This window comes from Sinocyclocheilus anshuiensis, unplaced genomic scaffold (genome assembly GCF_001515605.1).
Source record: "Sinocyclocheilus anshuiensis isolate Anshui unplaced genomic scaffold, SAMN03320099.WGS_v1.1 scaffold339, whole genome shotgun sequence".
Lineage (NCBI taxonomy): Eukaryota > Metazoa > Chordata > Actinopteri > Cypriniformes > Cyprinidae > Sinocyclocheilus > Sinocyclocheilus anshuiensis.
The window spans coordinates 147,056-170,087 of NW_015552548.1; the positions used below are offsets into that span (position 1 = coordinate 147,056).

At 35.5% G+C, this 23,032-nt stretch overlaps 1 protein-coding gene across 1 annotated transcript in view; it reads left to right on the forward strand.

Annotated features, from left to right (window-relative positions):
- LOC107664294 (cell surface glycoprotein MUC18-like) overlaps positions 1 to 20,155 on the forward strand; it is a 63,448-nt gene extending 43,293 nt beyond the window's left edge. The window contains exons 2-14 of the mRNA XM_016454816.1: positions 7,312 to 7,436; positions 8,271 to 8,496; positions 8,601 to 8,671; positions 8,773 to 8,860; positions 11,596 to 11,775; positions 15,012 to 15,127; positions 15,264 to 15,405; positions 15,510 to 15,640; positions 15,733 to 15,880; positions 17,224 to 17,262; positions 18,138 to 18,267; positions 19,685 to 19,799; positions 19,894 to 20,155. Of these exons, the coding sequence (XP_016310302.1) occupies positions 7,312 to 7,436; positions 8,271 to 8,496; positions 8,601 to 8,671; positions 8,773 to 8,860; positions 11,596 to 11,775; positions 15,012 to 15,127; positions 15,264 to 15,405; positions 15,510 to 15,640; positions 15,733 to 15,880; positions 17,224 to 17,262; positions 18,138 to 18,267; positions 19,685 to 19,799; positions 19,894 to 19,914 (1,532 nt within the window). The 3' untranslated portion in view covers positions 19,915 to 20,155. The remainder of the gene's footprint in view (positions 1 to 7,311; positions 7,437 to 8,270; positions 8,497 to 8,600; positions 8,672 to 8,772; positions 8,861 to 11,595; positions 11,776 to 15,011; positions 15,128 to 15,263; positions 15,406 to 15,509; positions 15,641 to 15,732; positions 15,881 to 17,223; positions 17,263 to 18,137; positions 18,268 to 19,684; positions 19,800 to 19,893) is intronic.
- The last annotated feature ends 2,877 nt before the right edge of the window (positions 20,156 to 23,032 follow it).

Genomic DNA, 23,032 nt, shown 5'->3' on the forward strand with positions numbered 1-23,032 from the left:
CAACGCGTTTCAAAAAGTCGGGGCATAGAGGAGAAACAATAATGTACAATATGTGGAAAATAATGTGTTTTTTTAACTTTAAACCGCATAAACACATTTCATTACACCAAATACACAAAATAATGTTCTTTTTAGCAGCATCATATGACCCCTTTAAAATATGCTTATAAAATTCCTTTTGTGTTGTGAAAACAGAAAATGAAGCTGGTGTGTAAGTAGGGCTGCACAATTAAATTAAACAATTTAAATAATGATAATACTAAAATAATTGTAATTTTACAATGGTACTGTAAAAAATTATTATTATTATTATTATTACAGCCATTATTTCCCCAAAGTCATGCAGCCCTCTTTGTAAAGTTAGGTAAATAATGACAGAACTTTCATTTTGTGGTCAAATACTGCTTTAGCTATAACTTTGTTTTGAAATGTTTATCATACTGGCACCACAAAGCCCTTTCTATTCAAAAAGATAGATGAGGCGTATTCGCTTTCACAGATCATTGAAGACTGACTGTCTCAAGACTCGAGTCTCCTCAGAGCTCAGTGGGAGGGAGGGAGTTTGTGTTTGCTTGCTGGGTTTTGCATTTGTCTTTAAGTTTAGGGAGTCACACTGCTAGAGTAAAAACAGCTGGAGATGTAATTCATCATCTCAGCTGGGGCTGAAACAGAAGCTGATCTTCTTTGTTGATGAGCAGACAGACTGATGTTGTCACTACTGTCCACTTTTGCTTGGGACACAGGGACACTGTTGTATATGTGGCAGTATTATTGTGGAGGCGTATCCCATTAGGATAATATCTTGGTTTTTAGAGGAACTCGCTTTCAGCTTGTGGCCCACAATTTCTCCACCCCTGCATTCTTATACACACACAGACACACACTAGCTAGTCATCATCCTGTAAAAACAATGTGGTTTCAGGCATCCTTACTCTTGTTATTTGAAACTCTGTCAGCACGTCCAAATATTCTCCGGTGGTTTCCAAACGTGGGTTTGCAGGGTACGCAGACCAACTGCCCCGAATGTTAATAATACAGAGCAGCAGTTTGACATACTTGGGCTTTAGGTATCTGTCTCTTCTCTGTCTCAGTGTTACATTGGGTCAGTGACATGACACACATTGTTTGGTCTGGATTTGTCAATTTATTCAAAAATACATTCAGAATTCCTTCATACATTAACTTGAATACACCGCTTTTATGATGAATTTATATAAAAAAAAATAATAATAATTTGAGGGGACATAAAAATAAAAAAAACTATCTGTAACACTTTAGGGAACACATATTCACTAAATAAGAGTTTTCGCTCAATAAACTCATAATTACTGCTTATTGATAGCAAGTAAGGTAGATGTAATAGTTATGTCGAGGTATTGGGTAGAAGTAAGGGATCTAGAATATGGTCATGCATAATAAGGCATTAATATGTGCTTTATAAGTACTAACAAACAGCCAATATGCTAGTAATATGCATGCTAATAAGCAGCTAGTTAAAAGTGAATCGCTAATCTAAAGTGTTACCAAAAAATCGTTAAATGTATGACATTCTTAGTATTGTTATCTATATTATATAGATATTATATAGGTATATAGGTAATATATATTATATAGGTAGAGTATTGCGTTAGCAGCGCAAAAGTTCATGGGTTTGATTCCCAGGGAACACACATACTGGTAAAAAATTTATAGCCTGAATGCACTGTAAGTCGCTTTGGATAAAAGCGTCTGCTAAATGCATAAATTATTATTATTAAGTTATTAAACATTTCTTGAAAGTGTTATAGAAGTTTAAAAATACACACACACATGAAACCAACATGAATACAAAGCATACGTTCCTAAGAACTTGGCAGATGTTTTTGAAACTAGATTTTTAAAAGCTCTTTATTGTGGACACTCTCATTGACCCCTCTTTCTCTCTCTCAGATAAGAAAACATCGTGCAGGTCTTTGCCTCAGATCTCCTCTGACAAGACATTCTGCACATTCGCTAATCCGATTATCCAGCCATGTTTAAGAAAAAATCATTGTTAACTTGTTTGTTCCAGGCTATTTCAAAAATGTTTGTTGGAGATGATAAGAAAAACACCACTTGGGGCACACAATGAACTTCTGTTAACCTTTCTGTTTACCTGAAGGCTTAAACAGGGACATATGTGAGATAGGCTACTTCAGGATGTTTTAAGCTTAGATAAGGCATGGAGACAGACAGGGAGAAGGAGATTTGCTCCCCAGGTGTGGGAACAATGGCTTGTATCTGAAGGCCATGGGTGGATGGACACAGTCGGGGGGCCTCAGTGAAGCTGTGCTAAAGGACAGAGAGGTCTAAGCAAATAGGGCCAGCGTCTTAGTCACAATGAGTGGGGCGGCTGCTCTCGGCAGGGGTGGAGTTCTAGAGGGAGGGGGCGAGGGAGAAAGACAGCAGCCCTGAAAATGGGGTGCGAATGCAGAATGGGATCAGCGGGATGTGACTGTGAGTTTAATAAGGGTTTGTGTGTGGGGGGGGGTCACTTAGCTGCACTTTAGGGACCAAATTGTCCACAAACGTTGCAAAATCTGACAAAATCTCCCAAAGGGGATATCCTCAAAGGTTAAAATGCTCTAAAAATAAAGTTTTTTTTTTTAATTCTAAATATGTAAAAAGTTCGATTTTATAGGCAGGATGTGGGTTGGTGTTAGTCTGAAGTAATTACGATCAGCTTTATATAGGCTAAAAACTATGGTTATGGTATGTCCACATTTAGATGGCTAAATGTGTGTGTAGGTCTTCAGATTTTTACTAGAAATATTGCAACATCCACATATGAATGAACTGAGGTTTCTGTGAAATTATGTTTTTATTGTTCTGATTTGTCCTTTAAGTGACATTTGTGGCTATAGTCCAGATCTAGTGTGAAATGCTCTATTTATAGTGTAAAAAAGCCCCTAAATATACAGTATCAGCACTTTTGTCTTGTTTATAATAATAAAAAAAAATAATAAAATAATAAAAATTGGAATCATAAAAAAAATTATTCCAAAAATCTAAACATATTTTAAACAACTAAATTAATTTACTCAATAAGCAAATTAAGTATATATATATATATGTATATTAAAAAATGTAAGTATTTGTTTGGACATTGTTTTGAGTATAATTTAATATAGTATAATAATTGTATTTTATATAGGTCTATTGGCATATATATATATATATATATATATATATATATATATACACTGAACAAAATTATAAACGAAACACTTTTGTTTTTGCCCCCATTTTTCATGAGCTGAACTCAAAGATCTAAGACAAAGTGTTGCATTTATAATTTTGTTCAGTGTATATATATACAGTATATATATATATATATTTTTTTTTGTTTCCTAATTTTTCAAATGTAAGTTCAATTTCATGACTTCATCTGAAAGTTTTACTTCATAACGCAGCACATTGCTCATAAGTATGTGTTGCATTCTCAGAATTGCCACAAGGGGAGCTATAGCAGGCATTAGCGCAAACTGTCTTCTTCTATGGTCAGTTTTATCTTTTTGATCAATTCATGCCTTTCAGAGTTTTGTTGGTTAGCATGGCTGTTAGCCCCTGCTGGTAGCTGCAACATCTGGGTCCAAAAAGCATCTTTACCAATTGTTATAGCTTAGGAGCCTTGCACATGACATGCAAGGATGAAAGAAAAAAATATATATAGATAGAACTAATTAATAAAACATGGCCATGATTAAATTGAAACGAGGGAATGAATTAATAAAATGTAGCCACGAATAAGTTGCGGGAATGTGTTCCTAATTCATGAATATTTCATTATGGTCAATACTTTCATTTATTTGAAGAGAATATTTTGGAGAGTGCATTTCCCATACAATGTAACTTGCTGCTTAACTACCACAGTATAATGCATCACTGGAGAAATATCTTAGTTAGTCAATATTGCAATTAATGTGAGATTATTATTATAGTATATTAATTAGTAGTTAATCACATTAACTTGCAGTATGTAATTGCCGTACACTTTACTCCCATGTACAGGTGCATCTCAATAAATTAGAATGTCGTGGAAAAGTACATTTATTTCAGTAATTCAACTCAAATTGTGAAACTCATGTATTAAATAAATTCAATGCACACAGACTGAAGTAGTTTAAGTCTTTGGTTCTTTTAACTGGCCAGCAAACTCACCAGACCTGAACCCCATAGAGAAACTCATTCGCATTGGTTCATGGGATTGTAGTTCTTTCCCTCATTAAACCTGTTAAGTACACTTTTTGTCTGATTTTCATTTACTATTAAACCTCTCGTTTTAAGCAGTGTTTAGTGATGGATTTTTGAACAAAGATATTGATTAAGGATATGATTTTTAGCAGTGTTGAGCTGAAATTGCACAAACCATATGTCTCATTGATCATTCAATCACAAACACACCGTGAGCTCTGAGGGCAACCCATCTCGGGTGTTGTTGACACAACCAGATCCCCTCTTTCCCAGCAGTAGCTGTGCCACTGACCTCATACCGCTGAGGGGAGGGAGACGAGTGATGAGGTTGTTGTGAAGCCGCTTCACCCCTGAACCCTCGCCAACGTCTCTCTCTCCTCCACCAGTCACTCGCCAAGGACGTGGAAATCCCATAATAACCCGTCTCCACGGCACCCCACCAGTCCAGTTCCCTACTTCCCAGATGTTTCCAATTAAAAAGGAGGCCTTTCAGTCCAAGCCTATTTTCTGCATGCGGAGAGAAAGAGCGAGAGAGAGACAGAGAGCAGATTGCAGAGAGATGGAAGGGCTGAAGGGAGGAAAAAACGACTTTCTTTTGATACAAAAAGGCCGTTGAGGGCAGAGGGTGACATTTGAAAAGTCACAGTGGCTGGACGCTTGTTTTGATCGCAGATATCTGAGGAATGAAAGATGAATTGTATCGCTCATGTCTGAGTCAGACAAAGATTTTCAGATTAAAATCACGCTTGTGGTCACAAAATCTGGGTCTTGTTTTTAAAAATGCTGTTCTTTCTCTGCGCTTCATTGAAGGTGTGCTGCCAAATATAATCATCACAGACAAAAGACATATGGTCTATATTTTTTCAGTTGGTGTGGTGGCAGCTGCCGGCAGGTCTGTGTTTGCCACTCAAAACCTCAATGTTGCCACAAAGGAGGCTGCCAGAAAGTAAAGACAGGGAGGATTTTAAACGAATAGTTCACCCAAAAATGAAAGTTGAGTCTTCATTTACTCAGACTCATATTTTGGTCTGTTCCACACAAAGCTATTGTCTGGGTTCAGAAGACTTGGACTGTAGTACTTGAGCCATATATTTTGGTACTATTAAATATTGAACCAATCCAGTCTCTGTTCACTTCTATTGAATGGACAAGAGCAGCTCTTACATTTTGCTAAACATCTTATTTTGTGTCACATTGAAATTGAATTAATTGATGAATGAATGAATAAATAAATAAATACTGTTCAAACATTTGGGGTTAGTAAAATGTATTATTGTTTTTAAAAGAGGTTTTGCTCACCAATGATGCATTTATTTGATTAAAAAATACAATAAATATTGTGGAATATTATTACAATATAAAATAATTACTTTCTATTTTAGTATATATTAAAATGCCATTTATTCCTGTGATGGCAAAGCATTTATTATTATTATTATTTATTTTTATGTCTTTACAATGTCTTTATTTTACCTTTAGATTGGTTTAATGCATCCTTGCTGAATAAAAATATAAATTACTTGTAAAAATAAAAATCTTACTGACCACAAACTTTTGAATGGTAGTGTACATAAAAAAAAAAATGTTTCTTGGGTGAACTATCCATTTAAGGGTGAATTTCACAAAACCATTCAATAGCGTGTTATTGTTAACTGATTTGACAGTAACGTCTCCCTCCTGCCAGTTCTCTTTACTGTAATGCAGAATCTCATTCTCTGTAATATAGTAAGATTTTTTAAAAAAATAAAAAAAATGTTATCTTTAAGCACTAGACACATTATAGTAATAAGTTTAATTAGCTTTAAAAAAAAATTAGCTTAATTGTGTTAAATACCATATGTCACAATACAAACAATCTTAATGTTCCTAAAATAGTCTGATTTATTCTGAGTTATGCTCTTATTTCTTTCGGACCTGGACATATTTTTGCAAGATTCAGCTTAACACCTTAAATGCATATTAATAGTTTTTCATATTCCTGCAAAGACAATCCACTTTATGCATTATGAAGTAAGCTAATGGGCCATGTTTTATCTCTTGCTTTCTATGAAAATGCATTCAAGAGCCATAACATGTAATAGCTTATACAGTATGCAGAATAACTTGTATGGAGTTAATGATTTTGCCTATTTTCCTGTGATTCGGTCAGTGTTGATGTGGTATGGTGGCCTAGAGCATTCTTCAAAGTAATATTGCCAGCCATGTGAAGCTGTGCCAGTGCGGTTTAACTTTCAACTTCTGCAAGATATCAATGCAACTACAAATGTGGGTCATCAGCAAGGCTGCAGAGAATCTGCCTGCAGAATTACAAAAAGTTCTGCAGAATTTAAACATTCCTCAGTCAAGTTATACACCTCTTACATCCCTTGTGTATTTGTTTACTAAATATATTGGCTAATTTGAATATGCTTTTTGCTATCAATAGATCTGACGTATGTGCATTGGAATTACATTGATTTTCCCCAACAAGCAGTTCCGGAAAATTGAAAAGAACTGCATAGATACCATGTGAGCTGTCCTGATAGCAATCACAACAGGATCACAACTAAGACCAATGACTTAATAACTGTCTGATGTTCTCAGTTGGCCCGCATGCAAACTACAGTCCCAGAATTCTGCAGAAGTCTCAACTGTGAAACTATGAAAAACGTCAAAACCATGATAACATCTTTAACATGACAGCATGAAAACCTGTGTCACCAGCAATGTTTGTTTATCTGCTTTGGCAATTATTATTTTTTTTTTATGTCTTCTCTGTCCTCTTTTTACCATATTAAATCAATCCTAAATAATTTCACCCCACAATCAGTGCAGAAGAAGCAAAAACAGTGTACAGATCCAGCAAGGGCCTTGTCATCATGTACAGACTTCAACTGATCCTGAACAATTTTAACAAAGAGAGTGTTTTACTGCTGCTGACCTAACATTAATAGGAGTGTAATTGAGTTTTCTCTAAGGCTGTGGCTTAAACATTAGTACACAATCTAAAAGGCATTAAAAGCTTGTTAATGTGGGGGTTTTTGTCACGTGTTGATAATAAAGCAGCGTTTGTTCTCATAGGGCCTCAAGCACACAATCTCAATGTGTTTTCTTTGGCAGCTTGGGCGCTAGTGGATCTTAGGATGGAGGACTCTGTAGAGGTTTACATGGATGAGTCTGCAGAGATCCCCTGCCTGTACGCCTTCACTGAGAAGCCCATGATGGTCATGGTCCAGTGGTTTGTGGTGAGTCCTGAAAGCTCTCAGACTCTTTCACTTATTTGATTTAAAGCAATAGTTCACCCAAAAATGATAATTCTGTGTACCCTCATGTCGTTCCAAATCTATAAGACTCGTGTTCATCTTCGAGCACAAATTAAGATATTTTTAAAGAAACCTGAAAGATTTGTAAAAGTAATCCAGTTTAATTCAAGTCTTCTACAGTGATGCAATCGCGTTATGTGGAGAACAGATTAAATTTAGGCTTTTATTCACATATAAACATTGATCAGCATGCATAAACAATCTTAAATATGGTAAACCGAAGCTCAACTATACTTGTTTGGTGTGAGAACAAACTTCATTGTTTCTTGCAGAAACTCAAACATGTTTATGTGACGTCAAGCAAGTATGTTAGAGCTTTCGTTGACCATATTTGATGAGCTCTATGAATATTGATCAATGTTTTGAATGGGAATAATATTAAAGTTGTTCATCATTGAAATGGATCGTGTCTCTACAGAAGACTTGGATTAAACCGCTTGTTTCATTTGGAGCACTTTTACAATGTCTTTTACTGCGTGTACTTTGTTTTTTTTGTGTTTTTTTTAGTGTGTGAAATTTTTGGTTGCAGGGACTTTCAATAGATGGACAAAATGATGAAAGAATATTAGAAATAGATGAATGGAAACAGATAAAGATACACTTTAATGTTTCTGGATATGTTTAATTGCTCAGATTTTAAAATTTTGCCTGGCTGACATTAAAATGATTAAAAAGTCCCTTAGACTTACATTTGAATGGGGGACTCGAATCATATCTACAGACCATTTACCAAGTTTTACTTCCCATCATCCTCAGCGGGAACGTGAAGGTCACCGGGTCAGGATCTCCTACAGCGACCTGACCATGCAGAAGGTGGACGAGAACACGAGCTACAGCAATCGTATCAGTGTGCGATCAAACAGTGATGGAGAAACTCTGACCATTCAGGACGTTAAGCTGTCTGATGAAAGAGAGTTTTTCTGTCAGGTCAGTGGTTTGGCAGCAGGCAATGGAGAGGGCAGGACTCTCTTGAAGGTTTTTGGTAAGTCTCTCACTTCTGTCAGTTGAACATTCTCACTAAATGGCTTAATATCGTTGCTTCTTTTCCTGAGTTTATAAGTATAAATATTAACTTGCTGTTTTCAGACCCCCCAGAGCCTCCTGTCATTGACGGTGTCCTCTCTGGAGTTTCTGTGTCCGGTGACTCCCCAGCTAAGGTACATCATATACTTAGATTCTCTCTGTGTGCATATATAATGTTTGTGTGAGTCAAATACTGTGTGGTGGGTTTAAGCTGACACATCTTTTACTTGGTTAGATTGCATCTTGTGAGACCAGAGAAGGCTTTCCCAAGCCAAACATCACATGGTACCGTGATCACATCCCCATCCACCCCATTAGTGGCTGTGAGTAAAAGGAATACTGTATGCTCTGCACAGACCTCATCACTGACAGATTTATCTATATATTTTTATCTATAACATTATCATTCATTTCGCATTTATTTCAAGCAATATTAATAATATTAATTACTTTTTATACAAGTGTCCTAATGTTTGGGGTCAGCAGGTTTTTATTATGAAATATTTTTTACAATTTACTAACCCAAATCTTTTTAATATATTTTAAAATGTAATTTTTTCCTGTAATGGAAATATTGAATTTTCAGCAGTCATTACTCCAGTCATCTTTACAGAGTGAAAAAAAAAAATCCTGTCCAAAAAAAAAAACCAACAACACTAAGCCCAAACCTTTAAACAGTATGTACAGTATATGAACATTCATGTCCCCTGCTGGAAAATCTAGAAAAATCTAGCCTAGAATAAACATCAAATCAAAACGGACCTTATTTACTTTATTAACACATATTGCTTGTCTTATTGTGCATGACTCATCAGTGTACATTATACAAAGAAAAAATGGATTTATATGTGTAATTTTACATTAAAATGCAACAACTTCTTTCACCTTTGAGACTAGTGATGTAGATATATTAAAATACTAATAAGCTGAGAATTCTAATTCTAATAAGCTGCTCATGAATTCTAATGAGCATACACAATTCATTATCTAATATCAGCTTATAAAACGGATAGTTCCGGTCCTTGATTCTGATTGGCTGAGCCATGTTCGAAGCTGTTGTAAATTACTCTACAAACATACACCTTTATTTACTTTGTGTGTTGTTTGGCAACCACTTTATTGCAACAACAACTGTTTCTGAGGAACTACATTGGTGGAAGAATACTGTTTTTATTAATATCATTACTAGGGCTGTGAATCTTTGGGTAGACAGTGAATCGATTCGATTCACGATTCATAGGTTTTCGATTCGATTCAAGAACGATTTTTGCAAATTCAGAACGATTCAATTCGATTCGATTCACAATTAAATTTGATTGGATTCGATTAACGATTCGATTATGCATTCTTTAAGTGCATTCAGGGCCGTCCTTAGGGGGGTGCAACTGGTGCGGTCGCACCGGGCCCCGCGGCGAACGGACCGAGGGGCAGTTTTATGATTGTTTTATATACTACAAACAATTATTTCAATTTTCTGCACAGAATAAGGTAAAAAATATATACTTTATAGTTTCTGTACTGTAATAAATTATATGTCAATTACCACTGCATCATTCATAAATTGTATTTATTTATTGTGTTTATTGTCTTAACGTTTCAGTTCATTCTGCTTTTTATACAGTTTAGCCTCAGATATAGCCTGGCACGTCTATGAGCGCGAGATCACTTCTCTTTCAGTGCAAAAACTTCTTTATCTCATTTTCATAAAATAAAATGCTATAGTATTTAACTTTTCCATATGTAACATCAGCGAATGATGATCCTGAAAGAAAACGTGCCGATGTCTGTTTGCTATAGCAACGAACTCTACTTTCATGCATCTGATTATCAGATACGCCTCGCGCTCTTATTTCAAGGTTGTGGTTAATGCTGTGGTTATTTTAACAGTTTCCTTCGTACATTCGGTTCAGTGACATTGTTAAAACACATTTATCATTCAATGGAACTGTGCGTATGCTTTAGACACTTACATTTTTGCTCCGTAAATGCGCTGCCTTCGACTGCTCAGGTAATGTCGTCGGAATGACCGAGAGCCATTGAAAAACTACAGAAAAGTAAAACTACTTCACTTTAGCATTGCTGGCCACGAGTACTCAGGAGAGATCACACATCAGCTGCTCAAAACATGTGTCAGTGAGACGAACTGAGCGCGAGCGCAATCCTGTGACAGTCACAGGCGGTAAATAGTGGAGCGCGTGAAGGAGAGATTCGAGGGCATGAACACTGTTCAAGGTCTCCATTAATTCGTGCTTGTAGTAATTTAATGTGTATATATTTTGAAAGCATTGAATCGCTATAGAAATCGCGATTCATTCGATTCTTAGCGTTTTAAATCAATTACTGTCCAAAATCAACGATTCACGATTCAAAAATCCATGTTTCGAGATCGATGCATTGCATCATCAAGGTATGTAATCGATGCATCGAGAAAACGAGTGAATCGTTACACCCTAATCATTACACTTTATTTGCTCTGTTTTATTTTGTGAAACCGTACTACATATATGGAATAACCGTTTTATAAAAGCAATAAGCCCCGTGAAGCTGTGGTTTACAGTGAATTTATAACAGCTAATGGGGTTTTAGGCACTCCGCTTTGCGTCGTGCCTAACAACGCCCCTTAGCTGTTATAAATTCACTGTAAACCACGTCTTCACGGGGCTTATTGCTTTATTATAATGATTTAAAAAAAATCTCTACTATTCACAATCCAATTAATGCCCAATGAAGAAAATTCGGTCCTGAGTTGCGAACACGTTTCATGTTGACTTTAGAGCTGTAGCTGGTTATTAGGTCATTAGCTGGTCCAGGCTGTGTTCATTGTTTGGTCAGCTGGACTGGTGGAACATTTACTGGCCTGGTAGTCCATCTTGGTCAAGCTCTTTTGAGCTGGTAGACCACACTGAACAAGCAACATTGTTCTAAAAACCAGCTACTCCTAAAGATGGTATGACCTGGTTTTTCCAGCAAGGTTTATATGAAGAATTAAGTTCTGTTTCCTCTTAAATATTGCCACTAATGTGAATGTATGTCTGGTTGTGTGCGTGTTTCATGTCAGTGGTGAACGTGGTAACGCTAGTGACGAAGGAATCCAGTGGTCTATATACAGTGCAGAGTGAATTGCATTATAAGGTGACCAAGGAAGACAAAGACGCCCACTTTTCCTGTGAAGTCAGCTATTTTGTCCCAGGAGCTGTCAGGACATCCGAGTCCAAAGGCATCAATATTACAGTTCATTGTAAGTCCATTTATGATTGAGAGTTTTTGATGAAGTGGAATGTGATATATTCAAACTCTTGCAGCTGGGACAAGCTAAATAACACTGCTTGGATGCTTGGGCTTTTGTATCTGTTGCAATGTGCTGGATAGCTCCGCCCACTGTGAAATCTCATTGGTCCGAAATCCCACTAAGGTTAAAAGATCACATTAGATCTGACAGATCTAACATGGTTTTGTATTTTACAGTTTTTTATATTTCAGATAGCTTTAGTGTTTCACAGGCCATGCTGGGTAGATACAAATGATACAAATGGTAGTTAGTAACGTAACACATTACACATTTTAGGTAATCTAATCAGACTACTTTTGTTGACTGTTTTTAGATTACTTTTGACTCAAGTCACATTGACTTAAATAGGAATATTTTGTACCACACTGATATAAAAATAGAAAGAGAAAGAAAATATCTTCCATTGTTTGCTATCAACAAGAAGAAATACTGTAAATATCATTTTACGTCAGGGTTTCCCAAACTAGGGTTTGTGAAAGAACCTCAGGGGGTTTGCAAGTTGCTTATCAATGTAAAGAGAAATGCGAAAGAAAAAAAAGAATAATTACATCGGCCCTCCAGGACCGAGTTTGGACAGCCCTGGTCTATGCCAATCTATGCTAAAAAGGCCAGTCTGTAATTGTGCCAAATTGCGATTTTTTATTTTATTTGAAATAACTTAACTGTACCTTTTAGCTAAAGAACTTTATTAATCAGGGCTGTGTTTCCCAAAAGCTTCGTAAGCCTAAGAAGTTCGTAAAAACGATCATACGACTGATCTTAATATTACGGTCTGTTTCCCAAAATCATCGTAACTTAAGTAGCACTTGAAAATCATCGTAGATCTACGAGTGCTCTGGAGTAATCGGCCAGTCCGAAGTGCGTCGTAAGAAGACAGAGTTATGAGGTCACGTGCAGGACAATCGGCAGATTGCACCTTTAACTTTATTCAAGTGCAATGTGATTATAATATAAGGATTTGATTGTACTTTATTGTACACTTTATTACTCTTTTTTTATTATTAATTTATAAATTAAATAATTAAAAAAGGGCAGAAAAATAGAAATACACACCTAAATTAAATGACTGAACAAAATAAATAAATAAATAAAAGAGTAATGTAGGAAATATGCTTCAAAGACTGGGAAAAAAATCTGTCAATGACTTGCTGACGTGCACCAGCCATGTATTGGACCCGGAAATAACGTCTCTCTCTCTCTCTCTCTCTCTGTATAAAGTATATTTTCTATAACAAACTGGACTGAACCCCTACAAACTCTGTCACATAAATGTCAGTGTTCAATTATGTTACATTTCTGAAGTGAGACAACAGTAATTAACACTAATTAGTCCGGAAATAATATTAAAACAATTATAGAGGTAATTCTTTGTCTTGGCTGATTAATCCATCAAAGAATTCAATGATGGTGCTTTTTGATAATTACATTAGATAGTTATAATATATAATAATTTTAATATATAGTTTTAATTGAAGGGTAGTGTTATTTTAGTATTATTTATATAATATGATTTTGTTAAATTTATTGTTTTGCGTTTTATTTCAGAGTTGCCAAGGTAACATTTCTAATTATTTTGGTTGAAGTTTTTAAGTTTTAGTTAACAATAACAACACTGGTAAAGGATATCAAGTGGTCCACAGACCACAGTTAAAAAACACTGCTGTAGAATGACTGCTAGACTTTACTCAGACTTTATTGAAAAAACATAAAGGGATTGTTTCATAATTTTTTTTTTTTATTTCATGTTACTCACTGTATAATATTACTTGTGGTCTATGGATGAATGTATAATAGACATTCACACTCTTCTGTGTGTCCTGCTCATAACAGTCAGATGTGGAGCTGGATTCCTCTCAGGGGTTGCTGGTTCTGAAGGAAGTGTCTCGTGCAGATAGCGGTGTGTATGAATGTCACTCTCTGGATGTGGATGCCGTGAACCATGATGAGGTGTTGGACACCCTACAGCTCACTGTGCACTGTGAGTTCAACTTCCAGTTTCTCAAGTTTTCACACACAGTAACACCAGCATAATCTAATCATCTATCAGTATTGTTGCCAAATTTGTTGACACTTAATAATGTTGAATAATTAACATTTTCTCTACCATTCAAGATAAGATTTTTATATTAAAGGGGTCATATGATGCTGCTAAAAAGAACATTATTTTGTGTGTTTGGTGTAATGAAATGTGTTTATGTGGTTTAAGGTTAAAAAACACATTATTTTCCACATACTGTACATTATTGTTGCTCCTCTATGCCCCGCCTTTCTTGAAATCGCATCATATGACCCCTTTAATACTTTTTTTTTAGCAAGGATGCATTGAAATGATCAAAAATGACACTAATAACATTTATAGTGTTACAAAAGATTTCTATTTCAATTGTATGCTGCTCTTTTGAACTGTCTATTCATCCATAAAAATATTGAAACAAAAAATGTATTACGGATTCCACAAAAATAATGGGCAGCACAACTTTGATTATTGATAATAACAAGAAATGTTTCTTGAGCAGCAAATCAGCATATTAGAATGATTTCTGAAGGATCATGTGACATTCAAGACTGGAGTAATGATGCTGAAATTTTGAGGAATAAATGACATTTTAAAATATATTAAAATATAAAACAGTTATTTTAAATTGTAATAATATTTCACAGTATCACTTATAAATGCAGCCTTAGTGAGCATTATAGCATTCTTTCAAAAACATTTTTAAAAAATCTTACCGACTCCAAAATTTTATTTATTAATTTTACAGATGCTTTTGTCCAAAGTGATTTAAATGAGAAACTAAATTACAAAAATAATTTAACATAAAGGAGCCAACATTATTAGCAGTATGAGTTACACCCTTTATTGAAAAATAAAACTTCCCTAGGTTCACGTTCACTAGGCCTCAATTCTTCCACATTTTGTATTTATGTTGCAAAATACATGCATTTGTTTTAATTATATTATTTCATTAAGCATTTTAATTAAAAATGGATTTAAAAAATGATATTTTTAAGTTGAAAGTGATATTTTGCTGGAGCAATATGAAAGCAATACTTTACCTCAAATTAACAATTCTGTCATCATTTATTCACCCTCATTAAATGAAGCTAATATAATTCAAGTAACGCTCACAACAAGGCTTTTACTCTGAATCACTGACCGTTCACATATATGTGTGTGTGCTCAGATCTGGACCCAGCTGTGGTGGTGCCCAAAGACTCTGAGGTCATGCTGAAAGGAGAGAGTCTGACAGCCACCTGCAATGCCCTGTCGTCTTTAGAGACATCTACTGTGTGGTTTAAGGTAACGCTGCAGTGTGATTCACTTATCTTTCAGCACTCTAGACACGTTCATTTGGTCTCCCACATTCCGTTTAGAGCCTCTTTTCACTCCGTCCGTTCGTCACTAAATTTGTTTGCACACGTTTGTTTGTGTGTAGGATGGGATTGAGGTTGGAAGGGGACACATAATGCAGCTGCAGGATGCCACGTTTGACACATCTGGACAGTATGACTGTGAGGTGACTGTACCGTCTCTTCCAGGCCTGCTGACCAGCGGTTCTGTCCATATCATCGTACAAGGTGAGGAAGAGCTCATCAAGTGATTTAAACTGCTGAAACTCACCAAAAGAGCTTTATATTTAGTTTTAGTATTTCTAAAATAGTTGCTGGATCTGTTCCTCCAGGCGCCCCTCAGATGAAGGATGCGGAGAGGGAGATTGAGCTGATGGAGAAAGTCGGGGGTTGGGTGAATTTGAGCTGTGAGGTGGGAGGTTACCCTAGACCCGCCATCACCTGGAGCATCACCGGCAGTCAGGTAACACAGATTTCCTCTCAGCGCTCTGCTCGCGTTACACTGAGCTGTGGATTGACGCTTTTGTCTTGTTTATGTGTGTGTGTGTGTTGTAGTCTCAGAGCTGGCGTGAGGTGGTTAAAAGAGAGACGGAGGATCAAGTCCACAGCGTTGTGATGCTTAAAGTTACCACTGACACGGTTGCTGTCTGCAATTCAACAAATGACTTTGGAATAGAGACCAAGACTTACAGCATCAGGAGCAGTACATGTTAATGTTCCTTATTTACACTGAAAATCAGGGCACATCCAGTTGATTATTAAACATTTTAGAATAATAATTATTATTAATAATGATTAATCACTGTTATTAATCATGATGATGATGATTTCATATGTAATATATTTGATTATTAATGTTAAATATGACACTTAAATATAATGGACTAAATGTATTATAATAACAAACATTTATTTAGGAACATTTCTTTTAATATAAATGTAATATCTATACTTAGATTATTGTTACATTTTTTACATATTTTATCTAATTTTATCTATGTATAAAATTATGTTTTATTAATTTATCAAATCTATAAGTACACTATTGTGCAAGTTTTGAGTTGGTCAATTTTTTTTATGTTATTAAAAGACGTCACTTATGTTCACCAAGGCTGCATTTAATTGATCGTAAAAACAGTAATATTGTAAAATATTTTTTACATTTTAAAAGAACTGTTTTCTATTTGAATATATTTTAAAATGTAATTTATTCCTGTGAAGCAAAGCTGAATTTTCAGCATCATTTCACCACATCCTTCAGTTTCACATGATGCTTCATTCTGATATGCTAATTTGGTGCTCAAGAAACATTTCTTATTATTATCAATGAAAACAGTTGACAACCGTGAAACAGCCGTGATATGATTATAATGACTTATATTGTCTTTTTTACGCGTTGCGTTGCGTATCACGCTGTGTAAACATAAAACCATATCTGCATTTGTGATTGGAGAAACGACAAACAACAAGTGCTACTCTGAGCTACTGCTCAAAACTCGTGTTTGAATCGTCAGTGGCAAATCCTTTAAATATAAAAACGTACTTACAGGCTGGAATAAAAGTTACACCTTCTTTCTTTGCGTGAACATTTGGGCAGCGTTATGCAAATCTTCCCACATAGTGACGTAGACATGTGGGGGCGTGTTAGAACGAGCCATTTTAGGTAGGTGTGGTTAACTCTTAACTTTTATAAAGAATATCTCTTTGGATTTGAGACTTTAGTCTTTGCAACTTTACAGATCTTCTTTATGCACCAAGAGCTTGTAACACTCCAAAGAGAAAGGAAAAATTGAAATCACATCATATGACCCCTTTAAAACCAGTTGAGCTGTTTAATATTTTAACATACTTTTGTAATGTTATAAATGTCTTTACTTTTCAAAAACATATCATCATCAGGTTTATAATACATTTTAACCAAGTCATTTTTTTTTTTCAACTTTAGATGAGGCACGATGTCAGAGTGAATAGGATATGTTTGATTTCTTTGATAATATTGGTTGTTTGGAATAAAAAATGTTAATGTTGTCTGTTGTTTTCTCCCAGTTCCATTCTCCCAGACTCCAACGGCTAGAAAAACCTCAGGTAACTTTTTTTTCCCCCCTCTTCTGTCGGTCTATAGGTCTGTTAGAAAGGATCGTATGCTTTAAATCAACACCCAGTCCATTTCATCCCTGCAAAATCCAACCCTAACAAACAATGAAAGATCATCTAATGTACTTGAATAATTCATAGATTTTATATGGCAAAGCCTCCGCAGCAGCTCGGTTAGCCTGGCTCTTCATGTCGGCCTCTGGGCATATTTAAAATTCTGTGTGAAGAGAAGTCAGAGAGAAAAAAAAAAAGCAAGCAAAAATTGAAGCAGACATTACTTCAGATAGCAGGGGCAGATCCAGTGCCGAATGTATAATTAGTTCAATGTGAATATTTTAACAAATGTTTTGAAGTGCTGGGCTGCAACTGAGACTGTTAAACTATTACGGTGAAGATTGTGGTGGCGGCCTGCTGTTTTACTGAGTAGATTTAACCAATAAAATTCATTCCCAGACAATTGCTTCTTGTCTCTGTTTATTTATAGCATTTGATGACGCTTCCTCTGAATGGCACTCCTTAATTTTCTTTATTTGACTCTGAGGAATTTGAGTCTCTTATTCCATTTTACTAATTATATGTTTCATACCAAACTCATCTCATTTATAAGGACATGTGTCCTTGTCATGTGGCACATGTTTTGAATACAAATGATGCAGCCATTGTTAAAAAAGTGCAGTGTAATGTGTCCTTTCGTGCTCTTTTCGTGATCTAGTGGGGTATTTCACGTTTGTAATTTGCCTGAAAGCCCATTTATTGCGTTTCAGCATGAATGTATTGTGTCTTGTTGAAATGGCACTAGTTTGTTGGTTATTATTATATATCAGTCAGTCATACTAATGTTGGCATCTGTTGTTTTCTCTCTCCAGCTGATAATAGTGGAGTGATTATTGTGGTGATCATTGTCAGCATCCTGTTGCTGGCCATCCTGGGCAGTGTCTTTTACTTCCTGTATAAAAAGGGCAAGTTACCCTGTGGACGCTCAGGCAAGCAAGAAATGTATGTAATACTTTTTCCCTTCTATCCAGTTTTTTAGTAAACATTAGTACAGGGGTTGTGAGGAAGTGCTAGGGGATCTGTGGGAAAGTTTAAAGAAAAACTGTATTAAAAACTGTAAAAATAAGTAAACAGCAAAAAAATAACATTAAATAAATAAATCAATCATTTGAATAAAATACATTTTAAAAATTATTAAAATAAATAATAAATATGTTTTACAGTACGGTACTATAGTATATATGTACCATGGTATTATCATGTGTTTTGCAATGGTATCCTGTAGTACAACATGCTACATGACATATTAAGTGCCATGGTATACTACCAGTCAAAAGTTTGGGCATCTCTATTATTGTGTCATGAAAATATTGAATAATATGAAAACTTCAATTAAAATTTGAATGTAGCATTAAAGTTCAGTTTATAGTAGGTGTCATGAACTAAAATATTTTTTTTCCAGAATTTATTAATCTAGGTTCAATGTTATTTAATAAATATACTTTGTTCATTGTTAATTCATGTTCATTCGTACTACTATAATGTTATTTTTTATAACTTAAAATAATAAATATTTATTGGTATACACTAAGATTCAAAGTTTGGGGTCAGCAAGTTTTTAAAATATATATTTTTAAATTCTAATATGTAAATAATAATCAAATTTAGAATAATTGTGCTTATTTTCATATATTTTAAAACATAATTTATTCTTGTGATCCAAAACAGCCATTACTCCCATCTTAATCCAGTCACATGATCCTTCAGGAATCCCTCTAATAAGCTGATTTGCTGCTCAAGAAAGATTTCCTGTTATTATTAATGTTGAAAACATTACACATATTTTCAAGATTTTAGTAATAAATAATAATAATCATAGAAATAGAAATCTAATTGAAATAATAGAAGTCTTTTGTAACATTAGAATTGTCTTTACTGTCACATTTGATCAATTTAATACATTGTTGCTGAATAAAAGTATACATTTCAAAAAAAAAAAAAACGAATTTTACAGACCTCAAACTTTTGAATGATAGTGTACATAAAAATGAACATTAACCAAGATCAATAAATGCTGTAAAAGTTTCATGTATTTCATGTTCATGTTACTAATGTTTATAAAAAGACCCTATTAAAATAATACAATTCTAGAAAAGAAATTCATATGGGTAAATTTATTTGTCTGCAAAAATAAGCATTTGAAGATCAAACGGTTTTTACAATCATGAGAAACAAATTTTGTCAGTTGTGTCCAAACTTTTGATTCACTTCTTTTTGACAAATTTTGACAAAACTTTCTAACAGCAAATTGCATATGCAATATATAATTCAGTACAGGAGTACAGAAAAACATCTATGCAGCCAAATGTTGCAGTGTGGTGTATCGGTGTGTTAATCTCTACAGCATGAATGCCTACAGCACCAAGGAGAAGACTAACAAAGAGGACATCGTCGTAGAGATGAAGGCAAAAAAGACGGAGGAGTCCGTGCTATTGAAGGGCGTCAATGGGGAAAAGAAACCTCCCAATGACCAGGTAACCATATGTGCTTGACTCTTGTTACCATGATGAGATGACCTGAGGAACATCTCTTTAACTTTATTATGTGGCGCTTTTTCCTGGAATAAAGAGCAGTGCCCTTAGCTCATAAGTGAAGACTTGTGGGCAACTAAAGATGGCTTCTGTACCTCCCTGCTGACCCAACAATCAAGTCTTAAGAGCTGGAGGACCTCTTGTGAAGCAGCCACCTCCTCTGGATAAAGTGGACTGTACTTTTGTGTCTCGTGTGTGAGCAGCAGTATCCATGCTTGGATAAATGAGACGTAAGCGATAAAGGAAGATTGTTCTCTGTTTTCTACTGTTCTCCATTGTTTTTCTTCAACCATCGACCAATTTCAGGATGAGTCCGTGCTATTGAAGGGCGTCAGTGGGGAAAAGAAACCTCCCAATGACCAGGTAACCATATGTGCTTGACTCTTGTTACCATGATGAGATGACCTGAGGAACATCTCTTTAACTTTATTATGTGGCGCTTTTTCCTGGAATAAAGAGCAGTGCCCTTAGCTCATAAGTGAAGACTTGTGGGCAACTAAAGATGGCTTCTGTACCTCCCTGCTGACCCAACAATCAAGTCTTAAGAGCTGGAGGACCTCTTGTGAAGCAGCCACCTCCTCTGGATAAAGTGGACTGTACTTTTGTGTCTCGTGTGTGAGCAGCAGTATCCATGCTTGGATAAATGAGACGTAAGCGATAAAGGAAGATTGTTCTCTGTTTTCTACTGTTCTCCATTGTTTTTCTTCAACCATCGACCAATTTCAGGATCACGAGCTTCATCCATTAAACACAAGCAAAATGAATTACGGAGTAAAAACATTCTTACACCCTGTCTACATCTAATGTGAGCACCACGTTGCATGAAAAACCAACAGAGTGCTGCAGGGATGACATATTTTTGTAGGCCAAAGTCTGGAAACGAATTAGCGTTTCCATCATTCTGAAGTTTTTTTGAATGTGTTTTTGGTTAATTCTCTGAAATAAGGTCTCTGGTTAATACAAGCTCAGGCTATTTTGATGGTTTATTCTATGACATAAAATACAGAAACCCAAAAGTTAATGGAAAAATCCTGTTGGGTTTTGGTCAAGGAAACCAGGGGGATGCTTACTTCCGAGTTGGCCTACAAAAATATGTCATCACCTCAAGCACAAATGAACGCATTGATTTAATGTGATTATTTACATAAAAATGGTTTTTAAAATGAATTCATTCTGCTTGTTTCACAAATGAGGCTTGATGTCCTTTTTAGACCACAAAAATGTATATATTATAAAAATGTCTAGCGATTGATCCTACTTGTGACCTTATTGGTTCCAGATGTGCTTTTCTAAGCTCTGTTCAGAAAATGTTTTCGTTTTTCAGTCCTTGCATAATGCAGCAGAAAGCATCTACAAACAGCGAAAAAGTTGATTTTGTTTTAAATGTACAGAACATTTAGTCGTCTCCTGATATTCCAGTAAATCCCAATGGACCAAATAATAAATGTAAGTTCAGTTTGAAAGGCTGTTCATTAAAAAACCCACGTAAAGACATTGAGAATAACATGTGTAGTCTTCATAAACACACAGCCCTTCACAATATTAAGAAACCCAGTGCAACCTGGATAACCGAATAAACATGACCCCGGCATTCAGTCAATAATACTGAGCTGACACTTAATAGTGTGTGTACGGTCCAACTCAAACTACTGCAGAGCTTGTGTACTGTTTGTAAATAGTCGTAGGGAAGGAAATTGTAGCTCTTTGTGTTTTGAGCTCCCTCTGTTTCTGCCTCAACTGCAGTGCCTGCGGAAATGTGTCTTCATTTCACGTCAATGTTAGTTACACTGAAACCTTTCTGTTGTCTTGTTTGTTTTGCGCATGTCTTTGTATTTGGTGAAAGGAAAGTTTTGTTGTTTTCATAAATGCCATGAATAATAATACTTTTTAGAAAGAGAAGCAGTACGTTTTAGCCTAAAAACCTATGGCTCCTTTGTTTGCTCTCAGTTTTTCAGTTACTTTTTCAGATTTTGAAAAGCTCGTTTTTGAGGCCTGTCATTCGTTCAGTAATGGGATTTGTTCTAATGTACAGACTTGTTTCATGTTCTTGAATGTGGCTTTGGCTTTTACTTTTGTTCAATAACGACGTGACACATGTTATCTACATCAGCTTGAGGAAGCTGAACCCTAATAACTTCAGGACTGTTGTTAAAACACTAAACCGCACTTGGACAATTCATATTTAATTATAGCTCTGCTCATGCATTCTTCTAGACTCGTGTTGTGTTATGCTTAAATTCCATCGAAAAAGCTAAAAAAAAAAAAAAAGTTGGCTGATTTTTGTCTATTTTTGTGTTCAGCTTATTTTCCTTTACAAGTCATGTCCAGTTCACAACCTTTTGTGTTTATTGAAGTGAAACAGAGACACAGGCACCTTTTTTTCTTTTTCGTAGTTTAACAATCTTTCTATTGTCTAAATATTAGTGCGAGCCATTTGAGACTGTCAGAACACTGTTGAACCACTGCATACTACACTGGCACCTTTCCCCTGCTTGTCCTCGTGAGCGAATTATGTTGTAATAGCGCAAACTATCATTCTCATTGTAGATTGTTCGCAAACACAGTTACGCAATGTGTTATGTTTGATTTCACTTATGGTTGTAAATTAAGTACTTGTGGTTTGATGCTTGCATTTTTTATATCATTTTTGGCCAAAAAATAAAGATATGTTACATTCAGTGTTTGTCTCAAATTCTTGGAAAGCTTCACTTTTGTTTCATTCTCAATGCAGGTCTTTCCTCCAGGTGTCCAGTTGTGTTTCCTCTGGCAGACCTGAATCCAGAAGCGCAGAAGTGTGTTTTTACAGAGTCTCTGTCTGCTGAAGTGAAGCATCCGGCAGCACTGATGACAATATCTGCTGATCCAAGCTGGTTTTATTTAAATCACAGTTTCCATGATATCTTTTATTGAGATGTGTACTTGCGAAGGGCACATTTGCATTTGTCATTCAGTTTCACTGAACATATTGTTCTTAATTACCGTGTTATTCTGAGTTTTAATTCCATAGTGCTGAAGTTAAAGAAATTCACCAGACACATAATTGTTATAATCAAATGAGAAAACTCGAGTCATTCTTGCTTATGACAATAATCAGAAATGTCTGAAAGACGTGACCAAAGTCATGAAATTAAGCGTTAGCGTTAGTTCTGGCAGGTCACGTGAGTCAAGCTTGCATC